This window comes from Lepisosteus oculatus, chromosome 5 (assembly GCF_040954835.1).
Source record: "Lepisosteus oculatus isolate fLepOcu1 chromosome 5, fLepOcu1.hap2, whole genome shotgun sequence".
NCBI classification, from domain to species: domain Eukaryota; kingdom Metazoa; phylum Chordata; class Actinopteri; order Semionotiformes; family Lepisosteidae; genus Lepisosteus; species Lepisosteus oculatus.
The window spans coordinates 723,195-738,171 of NC_090700.1; the positions used below are offsets into that span (position 1 = coordinate 723,195).

Below are 14,977 nucleotides of genomic sequence, written 5' to 3' on the forward strand. Positions count from 1 at the left end.
CAGGAAGCCTTAAGAGAAGCTGAGGCGAAGTACAGCTGACAAAACGTTATTTGATTTAACGGGCTTTAATTTAAGGAAATCCGTTAGAAACGCTCAGATTTCGTGTGGAGCTGGAAAAGGCACGGCAGAGAAACACCCTTATCGCCTGTTTCGACAGCTTTCTCAGCGGGGCTGCTTTAAATAATGTTTGATAGCGGGTGTTAAAGTTTACCTGGCTGTCCAAGCAAAGGAGTGGCCTGTTTGTCCGACTGCCATCGCAACAGGCGGCCTCATGCTAAATCAAAAGTTCAGAAATGGCTTAAGGAGCAGCGGCTCGTCACAGGTAGACCGAAGAGGGAGCGCACCGAGGTAAGAGCCTGTCTTTCCTCTCCAAACGTTTACAACGATTTTAATCAAGAAATAATGTGGGGAAAGTGTACATGCACGTATTTAAAATAGTTACCGTTAAAATACGTTAAGGAAAAATGAAAAGAATAAACATAAAGTTCCGACGGTACCACACAGCTACAGTGTTTCCACAGCCGAAACGATGTTTTTCCTTCTCATTTTATGTGCGTGGAATTAACATTTACTTGTCCTTTTGTAGCCAATGCACGCTGACACAGCTCCCCACTCGTACATACACGAATGTTTGTTTCTTCTTTCTTTCTAGGTCGATTTATCGATTATTCGATCGAGTTATTAAAATAGAGGGATGCCTTACCTTAATTAATGGGCTTTAATTAAGACTTGAGTGTCTTAATGAATTAAGTTAACAGTCTCGCCGATATTCTAATGAAATCGGATTGATAAGGATCTAGACACAGGATTCAGTGAAAGTCTGCCCTAGATCTTCCCTCTTTTAAACATTTTTTATTTCTAAAAATATTGCTAATGCAGACTAATGGTAGCTAAAATTAATAACGTTCGCTATACAGTGGAAAGGTATTAATTCATTATAAACATATATATATGTATTTATTTATTGGCACACTGTTTATGTAACCCAACAGTTTTCCATTGATAATGATTTATGCAGGATTTGTTAGCCAGAAAACGTATAGACTTTGCAGTTGTACACTGATCTGCTCGCTATATACATTCTATATAAATCCAATATCAAAATAAATATTTTACCAAATAAATTTAATTAGTTAAAAAAATGCTTTGTGAGTATTTACATAAAACGTTGTTGTAGAATTTTGTTTTTACTTACGAAGTCATTTCGTTACACATGAATTTGTCGTGAATTTCTGAAAGTATTCGATGAACTTCTCAACTGTCAAAGGCTTTCCGTTTGGTTTAAACTATTTCGTCTCCAAATCACGCTGTTCTCGCGTTTTATATTGTCAGCAATTAAAAAAGCCCAAAAAGATAAATGTCTTAATTGGACCATGTTTTACTACCTGTATTTAGTTATTAGTTCACAATTTCCTGGAGGGTCAGCCTGCCTGTGGATTTTTCAGGTCTCTTGAAAGCATCAGCCCACGACGAGCTGACAGGAGCTGGTAAACTGGCACAAATAAGACAATGAGCCGATGGAGTTGTTAGGAACACAGTGCTACCAAAAACCTGTGGACACACAGGTCTTCCAGGATAAAGATCCCTGGATGAAGGGAACACATTCAGTAGAGGATATGATGACAGTTTTACTTTGAAGTCACCACCACATCGTTTCTTTACTATTACCAAAATTACATTCTTTCAGCTTGGCGGGGCTCTCGTGTAATTTTAATATAAATGTTAAATACTTAATTTTAACCAAAAACATGAGGTTAGTCGCTGTCAGTCAGCGTCTCGGCAACAGCCTGGAGCAGCAACTGGAGGGGTCATTCAGCAGAACCAGGATGTTCTGAAGTCTGTCATTGTTTAAAGCCGATTCAGATTAGAGGCACTTTTAATGCTCAGAACTAGAACATTTCACTAAACAAGTACTGGAGTAGATGTATATATGTTCACGTCTGTAGTAATTGTATTTTACCAGTATTACAGGAATTCCATTAAGTTTTAAGAAAACAATTGCATACTTTTTACTATTTATTTAAAAAGTGGGACTCCTGTCACTTTAAAATTGGTTTGTGTTTAATTCTTCTCGCCATTGTGAGAGGCCTCGTTATATTCCCTGGTGGTCTATACTGAGATTGGCCCCGCTCAGAGCATGGAGGAGCAGAGCGGGTCTGTCCTGTCTCAAAATCCAAATAACCGCTGTTTTAAACATCAAGCCTCAAGGATTTCACAGCGAAGTGAGTTTTTTCTTAAGTTACTGTAAAATCAGATCAGTTCTGGGATAAGAGGAGCAAGTCCTTCCCCTTGTCTCAGTGGTGGAAGTGATGAGGATTGTTATCTCACATTACCAAGAGCTTGGTGAAGCTTTTTTGTTCTCCTGAGCTCAGTGTGACAAACAGGTTAACTGCAGGGTATCCCTCGTCTCACCACCTTCTGCCATGCTGACACGCAGGTGCTACCCTGTCCAGTTAACACCACTTTCCACAGACCTGTTGTAGCACACATTTTAAGAAAGGTTCAAGTCTTGCCTAATGCTGATCTTCCTAACACATTTGAATGGAGGCCTATTTGCTTTGAATACACTTCAGGATGTCATCTGCTGTTAACTACTACAGAGAAATGTTAATTTTATTGTTCTATGTTAATTTTATTATTTTATTTGCTTTGGCTACACTGATTGTACCCATCGGTCATGCTAATAAAGCACCTTGAATTGAATTGAATATCGAAGATGACGGATCTTGATGTAAAACCTGAAGAAAGTGGTTCTTTGAATCGTCTTGGGATTCAGCATTCTTTAAGATTAAATAAATGATAATGAAGTCTGTCTTTAATGGTCCAGATAAAAAGTACTGCCTTCCTCTGGTGTCTGTTAAGGGTTGCTGTACAGTGAATGGTCTCCTGGCTGTGTGAACACCACTGCTGAACTGGTTCAAGTGTGCACAAACCCGTGACTTTACAGCTGCACTGTACATGGATACATTTACAGTTTATGCAAAATACACTGCAAAACGCATCTTTTTATCCCCATAACTGTACAGTGCAAAGCTCATCTCTACTATATTTTAGGTGGGTAGCTGCGTCAGCATGCCTAGGCTGCAAAGGAACAAGTAATAGGTTTATTCCATGCTGAAAAAAAGAAGAAAGAGAACACAACGTTTCGGCCGTGGAGCCTTCTTCACCTGAAGAAGGCTCCACGGCCGAAACGTTGTGTTCTCTTTCTTCTTTTTTTCAGCATGGAATAAACCTATTACTTGTTCCTCTACTATATTTTAGTCTAGGTCTGTGAAGCAACACTGGAATTTTGACATGCCCAACTTTCACATGCAAATCAAAGGCAGATACCTGAGTGAGATTTCACTCTGCAGTGGTAGAAACCTTCCTGAATGAACTATTATTACTGCAGGTGCTTTGTAGAAATGCAGTCACAATGTTGACAGTCACTATCGGTCATTCTCCTCATCTTCTCTGGTTGTTTTTTTTTCTCTATTTTTAGCGGAGTGCCCAAATTATTTTGTATTTTACTGTGAAGAGGAACTGCCTTCCAACCAACAGAAATGGCAGCTGCCAGTTCGGTAAATCCCTTCCTCCTTTCCCTACTGCTCTGAATATCTGGGTGTCTGTGACACTGGGGTGCTCTTACGAAGACAGGGTGAAAGGTCAGTAAGTGGGGCTCACAGGTGGAAGGTGTGCTCTCTGATTCATCTTGTAGTTTTGGATTGAAGACTTCCTATTTCCACAGTTATTAAATTCGCTTCATCTTAATATTTTGGGGGTAATTTTTGATGCCTGTTACTGCATTGAAGGAAGAGTAGTCTGTTGTTCCTTTTAGAGGTGAACCAATGGGAAATGATTACCTTGGTGCTACACAGCTTGTCCAAACAGGAGCCTAACGCTCTGCCTTCTGCAAATACACCAGAATGCAGGAGTGGATGAAGGAGCTGATAAGCCATTTGTTCATGGAGGCTGTGAGAAGCCACAAGGGCTTCTTTAGCTGGGAGGGATTCACTGGCCGGCAGCATCAGTTTTCGATAAAAACACCAGGAAATGAGAAGGAGCTGTACTGACAGAGACCAGCACAGGCCTGAAGATGGTGTTATAATGGCATTGTCTAGGCCACGGATGTTTTTTCTCTTCGTCAATAATGTTTCTTGCATGTGTATGGCACTGTTCAACCAAAGCTGGTCAACGTGCATCCAACCTGCAGTGCAGCTCCTCCTGGGAGATGCACAGCGGGTCTGGGAGAGGAGTGGGAAATTGCTTGAAGGGGTCTGATTGTTCAAACCTAGAGTGGGATCTAGCCAGGACGCTCGAGTTAACACTTCTGCCCAGATGAATAGCAGTGTTTGATCTTTCGTGAACAAGTAGTCAGAACCGTGGTTTGAAGTCTCATCTGAAGGAAAGCCCCTCTGGCCGCCCAGTGTCCTTGGCATTGGTTTGGGAGCTGTGGTCCGGAGGGAAGAGCGCCACCTACTGGTCCACCCACACCACATGCCCCAACATGGTTTTCTCCCCCATCCCAGCACCTGCTGAGCTCCTGAGATCTGAGCAGACGGGGCTGAGGGGTGGTGACGCAGCTCTTCTGATCTTACTGTAATTTATTGCTTTCTGGGGACATTTGTGTATCATGGGGGAAAATGCATGTAAAGGGAAGCATTTTGGTTTTGTGATGTTTGAGTTGCAGGATTTAAGTTTTTGTATCCCAGAGCCCTGAACTATAAATACAAGCAAGAACAAAGCTTTACCCAAAGAAACACAAATCTTATATACACGATATAATGAGCCAGCTCATGTTTCATCTTGTCAAAAAGCGGGTATTGTTAGGCATCATGTGTTACAGGCACCTCCTGCCTCTGCAGGCTGCTGTATTAGGAGAACGTCTCTCCTGGGTCTTGTCTCTCATGCAGCTCATTCCTGTGTCTCTGCTCTTGTCCCTGCAGCCGCCAGGCCTCTGCTACACGAACTGTGGGTTTCAGCAGGAGCAGGAAAAGCCGCCCCCCTATTCCTCACGCGGGGCCCTGCCGCCATACAGCCCCCCGCAGGCCCCCCCACCCCCTGTGCCCCAGTACGCGCCGCGCCTGATCCCCACCCATTACTCCTCGACGCAGTGGCAGCCACCCGCTGCCCACAGCCACACAGGTAACCCCAGCTGGCACCCGGGCAGCCTCAGGTGACCCCGGCAGGGCTGGCGCTGTGCTGTAGACACGCCCCGAAAGAAATCGTCAGTCTGAAGGGTTTGTCGGGGTCAGCCTAAGAAATCAATCAGCTACCGATGGAGGAGCGACAATGTGGAAACAGGCCCCACACAGACACATTCTGCTTGAAGCCCACTGGTGGTCAAGAAACCAAGAGAACCTCTTCCACAGCCCTGAGGCTTCTTCAGAGTCGACAGAGACTCATCTGGAGGGCAGCAGTGGAACCATGTGGAAGTGCTATAAAAACCAGGAACAGGAGGCTGGATGAAATCCTTGAGTTAATTAATTACTAAATCCCAGATGGCCTCCTCTCATTTGTGGCATTTCTTCTATTTTAAACAAAATGAGCTCACTCCAGATTTCTCTCTTTCAGCTGTCAGGAACAGACTTTGCTTGGTGGCATCCATCATCAGTGTGTTAATTGTTCTAGCGACTGCAGGGACCGTTGTCTGGTACTTCGGTAAGTAGCACGGGTTCTCTTCACTTGGCTGCCTTCGACCTTTGTTCGAACTTGGAACAAGTGACAGAACACTTCCTTGAGCGTGACTCAGGTTTCGTGGTCTGTTTTCGAACAATAAATGGAACACTTTCCTGTGTGTGACTCAGGTTTCTTATCAAATTAAGTTCTTATTAACTCTTGCTAGGAGGAAACAAGGTAAAATAATAGAAATTAGTCAAAGGGCTTTAACTTGAATAAAAAACAAGCAAAATCATGTTTTATAGCACTGGGAAATGAGTAGAAATGAGTAGAAAGAAACAAATCCAAACCAATTAAGTATGAAAAATCTAAAGCTATGCTGCATCACCTGCAAAACCCGGTTACCTGGCTTCTAAAGTCTCTGTTATTAAGTTTTCATATGCAGTAATGGAATGACTTTCTTTAAAGAAAGTTTCACTCATTAAGAAAATGCTTTTCAAAAGCATTGCCTTTAGATACTCACCTGATGCTCAGATTCATACACACTGAGCTACTGTGTGTCCTCCAGCCCCACTGCCTGGGTGACAGAGCTGTGCAGTGCTGACCACTCCCTTTGTCTCCCCAGTGTCTTCTACCTGTGTGCTTGGAGTGTTCTGCCAGAGGTCACAGCTGTGCATCGGCGCCTCTCAGTGGTGCGATGGAGTGAGGGACTGCCCTGGGGGCGAGGATGAAAATCAGTGCTGTAGGTGTCTGTCGGTCTCTGTGCGCAAACCTTCAGGTGTTTGCTTCAGCTGCGAACCTGCTTGCGGTGCTGTGCAATCGTCCTGTGTGCAGATCAGCTCCTGGAATGTACAGGCCTGCTTCTCAGAGCCCTGCTGTGGGAAAGAGCTGCCCCACTATTGTATCGCATAAAGGAAAGAAGGAACATCTGTGTCTGCAAGTGGCCTCGTCTTCTGCCATTTCCTTCTTTTCATTTGGCGTGTTCCACTTTCTTCTGCCTCTTTGTAGCACTGATGCAAACATTAAGACATTCTGTTGACAAGCTCCAATTTCATATTGAAAATCTAGACCAAAAAGGAAACTTAGCCATTTTAATTCAAATTTTCAGTTCGTTGTGAAGATGATTTCTTGCAATATAAGGGCTGATTAGTTGAAAGTCGTTTGGTGCAGCACAAAGGGTCTGGGACATTACAAGTGCTCCGTAAGCCGGAAGGGTTTTGGGAAGCACAGGGTTAAGGAAAACCTGTTGTAAATGCAAGTGGGGATGGTGCAACAATAGGTGGCGCTGTTTCCTCTAGATCAGAATTTCTAAGCCAATGCGGTAGTATAGTGATCTGCAGCACCTGGCAAACCACTATACTGGGGCATGAGATTAGACATTACACTGAGGACTAACGTACTGACAACTTGCTCATTGAAAGATACCAAGGCTCTGTAAGAGAAGAGGTGTTAAACCTGCTGTCCTGGCTAATTTCCGCTCTGGAATTATACAATCTGGCCTCCCTGTATTTCTCCATTCATTCTATCGGTGAAGTAATTTGTCCACCTGCTGTGCTGTGTGGTGGGGCTGCACTTCAGTGGAGGAAGGAGAGGGTACCCTTCTCTATCCTCTTTGGATTTTTTTAAGATTAAAAATCCTATGTGATTATTAAGAATGTTTGTTATAAAGGATATTCCTGTTTCACCAGCTATACTTTTCGTTATTCATCTTCAAATCCCGTTTACCTACTTGTGTGTGTTTGTGTGTTTTGTAGTGCGGCTCTATGGCTCCAGTTTCCTTCTGCAGGCCTATTCAACTAAGAGCAGGTCGTGGAAGGCAGTGTGTGCTGATGGCTGGAATGATGTCTATGGGAAAGCTGCCTGTGAGCAGATAGGATACAGCAGGTTGGCATGGGATTTCTATTTGATCCGAGACACAGCTCTGGAATATCAGCTGATGTTTAGCTGTGGACATGGAGTCTTGACTCTTGAGTCATCACTTAGTCGTCACTTGATTCTTTGAAAGCAAATGTGAATTTTTTCTTTCCTGTCTGTGGTGGACATTTGCACGTAAGAGACACTGAGTTTCTACTGGAGGGATCAGAACGCCTTTATACAGGCTGTCTAGAATTATAATAAATGTTTGACTGGGGACTGAAAACTGCTATGGCCATATGTCATGTCTTTAAAATGTACCATGGATTTTGAAATAAAGGAAGAGACAGGCAGCAAACCCTTGATTTATGAATTTATTGCTATTTTCTTTTTTCACAGGCGCACATATGTCTCTTCTGGAGCATTGAAACAGGACAGTAGTGGCTCACAAGGCTTCTTCAAGCTGGTGCCAGGGCTGGGCTCAGGTACAGTCCTGCAGAGACAGCTGTCCAGCAGGTCAGTGAGAGCTGTGCTTCACAGTGCTGGTCTCTAGGAGTTGTAGCAGATGCTCAGATACAGTACCTGCATTCACCATGGATGGACACACCACCCTGTTGGTCTTCTTTTTATCACCTGCTATTGTACACCATGAGAGCGTACTGCCACTGAGTTCGTTTTCACAAAATTTACATTTTTGCTGTATTTCCTTTCCTAACGTCACAGGTTAGATAAACTACTAATTAGTCAACCATTGTAATTAATTAAATTGCTACATTAACGTATTCAAGCTATTTCTGACATTTAATTGTAGTCATTTTATTTTTTCCTTTTTTCAGTTTCCACATTTTACTCTAAATACAAGCTGTAGTTAACAGAACTCCAAAGTGCTTTCAATTATAAAAAGACTTTATCGGATTGTTATCTCTTCTTAGGTGCATTTCTAGTCTTATCATGATCTCCACTGTGGATGCACAATGTAAGCTTCAAAGCAAAACAACATAGTTTCCAGTGGGGTTTCAAAACTAGATAAATATCCTCCCAGCTGAGATTACATTGGATTGTAAGAACCACCAATGTTGTAGTTCAGAACTTTAAAGTTGAGGGACATGAATCTGACAATGACAAACGAGTCATAAAATCAAAAGCTGAAAGCACTCGGCTGACTGCAGTTACAGAAACCCTGTGTGATGCTATTGAACAAAAACTGTCTGTAAACGGCGACCTGATTGGCACTTTTCTTTCTTACAGCAACTCATGCGCCAGCGACGCAGTTGTCACACTGAGGTGCATCGGTAAGCAATCGCTGTTGCAGAGTACAAATCCACTGGAGACCTTTTGCCGAGCAGAAGAGGAGTTTAGTGTATATTCAGCTGAAGAGAAGCTCCCTCCTTTCAATTAGGAGGATGGTTCTGACCAGAAAAGTTACAGCTGGCCTTTCATACACTTACTTAGTCTCATAAAGGAAAACTTCAGTCATATTTAATTTCTGTTGGTTAAGACAATCATAAGATGTCTACGTCAATGAGCTTCATCTGTATTTTCTAAAAGCAGGTAGTTGTGATTGGCCTTCTACACAAAAACAGTTCTTTGGGACCATTAAAACAAGCGCTCTTTGTGTCTGCCCCTAGTCTTATCAACAGCAGATACACTTGATGCTGCAGCTGGTGTTTTGCTGAACATGGTGCACAGAGAGTGTAACCCTCCGCTGTGTTCTGGGCACGTGTGGGGTAGAGCCGGCTGCTTGAACTGACGCAAACCCCAGTCGCTCTTCTCTCGGGGCTCGGTTGTCCCCAGCCGCGCGCGGAAAGCCAGATTCTCCCGGGCAGCGCTCACGGTGACCTGTCTGTCGGCCCCCAGCCTGCGGAGCAAGGAGGGGCCCCTCTGCGCGGATCGTTGGGGGGGAAGAAGCCAGCCCGGGGGAGTGGCCCTGGCAGGTCAGCCTCCAGGTCCGGAACTCGCACGTCTGCGGCGGCTCCATCATAACGCCGGACTGGATCCTCACGGCCGCGCACTGCGTGGAGAAGTAAGGCTCTCCTGGGGGGCGGAGCGGCCGCCGTGCACAGCGGCCAGGGTCTCAGCGCTGTCTGTCCTCCTGCCCTGCAGGTACTCCAGCCCCGGGGACTGGACCGTCTCTGCCGGGGTGCTCACCCTGTCTGCGACGAGAAGGGCTCCCCAGTACACTGTGTCCCACATCATCTCCAACAGCTACGACACCGACACGAAGAACAACGACGTAGCCCTGATGAAGCTGCACACCCCCCTGCAGCTCTCAGGCAAGTGGATCAAGCTTATTTTAAAACAGAAATTCGGTATGCATAAGCTTCTGAAGAGTATTCTATGGTTTGCATTCATGACATCTCCGTGAGTGTGGTAGAGGAGGCGGTGGCATGGTTCTGTGAACGTGCAGTAAGAGTACGCAAAAGATTGCAAATGAAAAAAGGCCTGCTTGAAAACTCGATCAAATGCAGATATTTCTTGTAGCATGTTGACCAGATATCCTAAATGTGGGTTCACTAATGCATTCTACAATTGTGACACAACCTTGTTATTAAAGTTTCTTTTTTATATATGTTTAATTGATACCACACAATGTCTGAAGGCTAAAAAATAATTGTTCATATAAACACCTTTTTCAGGTTTGGTATCTCCCAACTTCCATTTGTAGTTTACATTTTCGCTGCCTACATTGTAATACTATGCAGTCGTCTGCGTTGAATTTAATCTACTGAATATTGTTTAAGTCTTCAAGAATTATTTCTTTTAAATTTTTGGTGTTTTCTAATTTTCCTCACTTGACCTCATTTGCAAATTTGACTAGTTGACTAACTGTAGCAGAATCTAGATGATTGGTATTAATTAAGAAGAGCTGTGGTCCCTGTGGTCCTCCACTTATTGATACACCCCAGTTGAGTATTCACCCCTTATCTGTCCTTTCAGTTTCCTTAGAGTACAAAATAAAGTAAATTTCATAGACCAGTATTGCCAGGTGTTTTCCACTGGTTACAATCAGGAGGAAAAGGGTTGAATAAGCAAACTGCAGATATAGTGTGTCATTTAAACACAACCTGCTAAACACAACTGAGACGAGAAGAGTCAGGGTCCCCTGGGTAGCTTGTGCTGTCACCCCAAGGGTGTGTGTCCGATTGGTAGATTCATGTCGTCTGACAGGCCAGGTGCTTCAGTGGCACCTGGGTGAGCGGGGCTGTGAAACGAGACGAATGGTGGGCTGCCATCATGTGATATTACTGTGATATTGCCGGGGGGGCATTAGGAGAGGTCAGAGGTTTCTTGCACGATCATGTTTTGTTTTCTGGGGGTGGAGGCTCCATTTTTCTCTTTCACACTCATTTCTCAATTTCTCACATTCCCCGTCTCCCTCGCCCTCCTGCTAGCGCCGCGCCGCTCTGGGTCCGGCACAGCCCCCTCCCGAGAGCGCGGGCCTGTCCGGACAGAGCCCAGAGCTGCGCAGGAGCTGCAGTCCGCCCCTGCTCAGCGCTCCAGAGCTTTCAGTTTCGTTTCCTGGGCAGGGGGAGGTCTTATTTGAAAGCACAAGGAAAACTTTGAGCAGGTGTATCAGGGATCCACAGCGGTATTCACATTGGTTTCGATTTCTTATTTCTTCTTCTCGCCATGCCTGCACTGGCCCATGGAGATACCATGACAAATGTTAAACAGGAAAGTGTATTGTATTCCACCACGGTATTTCCATGCTCCATTGAAGTCCCACAAAGGCATTAGAAAACCATGGGAAATAATTCATAATAATTATAATAATTGCTTACACTTATATAGCGCTTTTCTGGACACTCCACTCAAAGCACTTTACAGGTCATGGGGACTCCCCTCCACCACCTGGATGATGCGACGGCAGCCATAGTGCGCCAGAACGCTCACCACACACCAGCTCTCAGTGCGGAGGAGAGCAGAGTGATAAAGCCAATTCATAGATTGGGATTATTAGGAGGCCATGATTGGTAAGGGCCAATGGGAAATTTGGCCAGGACACCGGGGTTACAGCCCTACTCTTTTGGAGAAACGCCCTGGGATGTTTTAATGACCACAGAGAGTCAGGACCTCAGTTTTACGTCTCATCCGAAGGACGGCGCCTGTTTACAGTAGAGTGTCCCCGTCACTATACTGAGGCATTAGGACCCACATGGACCACAGGGTGAGTGCCCCCTGCTGGCCCCACTAACACCTCTTCCAGCAGCAACCTGAGCAATCATGGCAAAACTATGATACAACCATTGTAAGCGTACAATATTCTCTAAAAGGTAAATGTTCATGAGGGAGGCTGGGTTCCTGAGCCCAGCGCAGACAAGGTGGCACTGCTGATCGGAATTATCACCTGTATGCAAGAAGCCAGACGGATTCTGCTCTGTGGAGGTGTCAGGGAAAACACTGCCCAAGTGTATCAGGAAAGTGAAATGACTGTTTCCTTTTCTCTGCTTGCAGGCACAGTAATGCCTGTGTGTTTGCCAAATGTGGGTCTTAACATCTATCCAAATCAGAAATGCTGGATATCAGGCTGGGGAGCAACGCGGGATGGAGGTACGATGGTATCTAACCTGTGCAGCACAGATGACTCTACTGACTGTAGCTTTTGAAGACCAAAACTGAAATTATCTTGGGGCTTCACATTTAACCTCTAGTCATGGTGTAATATCACTACACTACAACACAGTCACTAGAAACCAGAATATAGTGTTAATATTATAGTTATAGATAATAATGTGCAGAATTCAATTGAATTAAAGCTTTATCTTCCCTAGGGAGAAATTGGTGAAATGGCAGAACACAGCCAGGAGACAAGAGAGTTATTTTACATGATTTGAGAACAAGATTACAGAGTGGATGAATTATCTTCTAAGCCTATTAAAGTTACAAGTGGGGATAGAGAGGCGTTTTCCAGATGGAGTAGTGATAGTCAGCTAGATGTGATCTACCATGATCACTTTGCTGTTCATGTTTGCCTCAACCTGTTGCAATTTGCTGTAGTACTGTTGTTACCGAACCATTGGGAAAAGCAGTAAGATTAAACACTTCCAATAAATTGGATATTTACCAATAGATTGATAGGAAAGTGTTTAAATGTAGTAGTTACACAGAGTAACTGGAGCTGGTGTGGAGTCCAAAGATTTCTTTTTTATTTTAGGATCCTCTTCTGAGACTCTGATGAAAGCACAGGTCTCGCTGATTGACAGGGCGGCGTGTAACAAGCGCACAGTGTACGCTGGGCTGATAACCAACACCATGATCTGTGCTGGGAGTCTGCAGGGCGGAGTGGACTCCTGCCAGGTAACAGGGACAGCCTGTGCTAAGTGTGTGGACAGTGAATGTAGATCTGTAAAACCTGTAGCCTGTTTCCCTTCAGGAAAGGATGTTGACCACCCTGCTGTAATGTGCTCTTGTCACACACAAACGCGAAGAAGCCAGGTGGGGTTTCACTGTCCCCTCTGTGTTTGGGTGACCCCACACTGGGCAGGGGGTGGAAGTCTAATTCTGACTCTGTGTCCCCCAGGGAGACAGCGGCGGCCCCCTGGTGGCTGAGGTCGACTCTCTGTGGTGGCTGCTGGGAGACACTAGCTGGGGATACGGCTGTGCTCTGAGGAACAAGCCAGGGGTGTACGGCAATGTCACCGCCTTCCTGGACTGGGTCTACCAGCAGATGCAGGTATGCTGAGCTCGGGCGCGTGCCCTGTACGTCACCGACCCATCAGAGCAGAGGGGAGAAGCAACGGCTTCTTCCCATTTGTTTAGAAGTTTTAACACAAACGCAAAATTCTTAATATGCTGTTTTTTTCTGGGGACAGCACGACATTAACTTACAGTACTGCTTGGGTTAGATATAGGGTGTCCCGAGGACACCATGTCCACCAGTGCGCTTTCTGACCGGGTGCGATTTGAAAACTGCCCTTAAGCTGAAGCGAGCCTGTGAGTGGAGTATGGCAGCTCTGCTCCATGACTGTGTGCTGTGAGCCTGCCTCTGCGTTCTCTCCCTGTCACAGGTCAGACTGAGGAAACAGCAGCTCAGTGTTGCTGGTTTTAAAACGAACAATAAAAGGACTGTACAAAAACATTTTTATTTTTTCTCTGTGAGTTAGTTAAGCTACAATAAAATAGTGTGGGAGAAAGTTAATTAAATTAAGTTAATTTAGGTCTGTTTAAGGGCATTTTAAAGATCCTATCTTGTGCACAGAGGTTTTTCTGCTGTTTGCTTTGGAAACAAGGTTTGGGTTGTGTATCACATAGAGTTTGAAATTTACACTGTGACAAAATGAGTTGAACACTCTGTAAAAGTGTTTTAAGGTCAGGCAGGCCATTTTTAAAACTATCGTTAGAGATATTTTAATGTTTCGGAGCTGATAGGTTACACGTGAAGTGTACGTGAAGGAAGATTAATTTTCATTTAATTTGGAGTTTTCCAAGCTTTTTTCCTAAGGGAAGTGCATTGTCTTTCAGAACAACCTCTGAGCAGGCGTTTTTCACGGAGCTGCTGCACAGGACCCTCGCCAGGGGAGCCCACTGCTGCCTCACTCCTGGACACGGTTTTGCAGAAAGAGAAGGACACTGGTTTTAAAAGTATTCCCTGCTATTTTAATTGCCCAGGACTTTGTTATTAGCAGTTATTGAATTCACTCGGGTTGAATTCCCAGGTTCACGGTCCATTTTAATGAATGCTGTACATACAGAAGAATCTGCGCCAGCGGCCAGGAGACAGCCCAGGCTTCAGACTGTGGACAGAAGCTGCCCTTCCAGGAGCTGACGGCGCTGGGCGACCAGTTGGCATGAGCAGCGTGATGCCCACCTCTAGGGTTCGCAGACGCTTGTTCCTGTGCAGCTCAGCTCCGTTATGCCCTCCTCACACAGCGTCTGTGCACATGGTCGCTGGAGCTGAGGGCCGGAGACAAGCAGGTGGACTTGTTCACATCTTAAATGCACTCGGAACGGGTACGGGTGGAGAAGTGGAGAGAGAGAAATACAGGTAGCTCACCAGCGCAGCGTCTTCAGGTGAGGCAGAGAGGGAAGGGTGGTGTGCTCTCAGGCAGGTCTCTGTAAATAACACAAGCACCTGTACAAAGCCCTGCGCTATGTAAGGCTTCTTTGAGAACCCCAGCCTTGTGCCCGGCCACAGTCTGTACCTTCTGGCACAGACTGTGGCGTAAGAAAGGAGGATTCCAGTAATGTATATGATCTGCAATGCAGTGACCTTGAAAGACATGAAGATATCCACTGAACCTCACTGCACTTCAGCTAGAGATAAATGTTCCGTGAAAATTCTGTATCTGTATGTGCAATTTGATCTGTTCGTGATTGTTCGTTTTTTATAGAGATAATTCTGCTTCCCTTTTCTACAAATACATAGGAAGGCACTGTATTATGTGGAACTTTAAGAAGCACATAAAATGGAAAATATCTGAAGTGCATCCATCTTGTATCTGATAAAATGGAGCATGTGTGACTCTCGTTGGAGTGCTTTGTGCTTTCATTATTCCTTTTGAGAAATTGTCCTGTTGTTTGTATT

The 14,977-nt window shown here is 44.8% G+C and overlaps 1 protein-coding gene across 1 annotated transcript; it reads left to right on the top strand.

The window, feature by feature from the left end:
- The first annotated feature begins 34 nt into the window (after positions 1-34).
- On the top strand, positions 35-14,919 carry tmprss2 (transmembrane serine protease 2). The gene is made up of 14 exons (XM_015341426.2): positions 35-348; positions 3,482-3,560; positions 4,926-5,124; positions 5,554-5,640; positions 6,224-6,340; positions 7,353-7,482; positions 7,852-7,968; positions 8,701-8,744; positions 9,310-9,475; positions 9,556-9,725; positions 11,908-12,003; positions 12,608-12,750; positions 12,974-13,126; positions 13,915-14,919. The coding sequence occupies exons 2-14, from the start codon at positions 3,543-3,545 to the stop codon at positions 13,924-13,926; spliced, it is 1,452 nt and encodes a 483-aa protein (XP_015196912.2). The 5' UTR covers positions 35-348; positions 3,482-3,542; the 3' UTR covers positions 13,927-14,919.
- Positions 14,920-14,977: the final 58 nt, after the last annotated feature.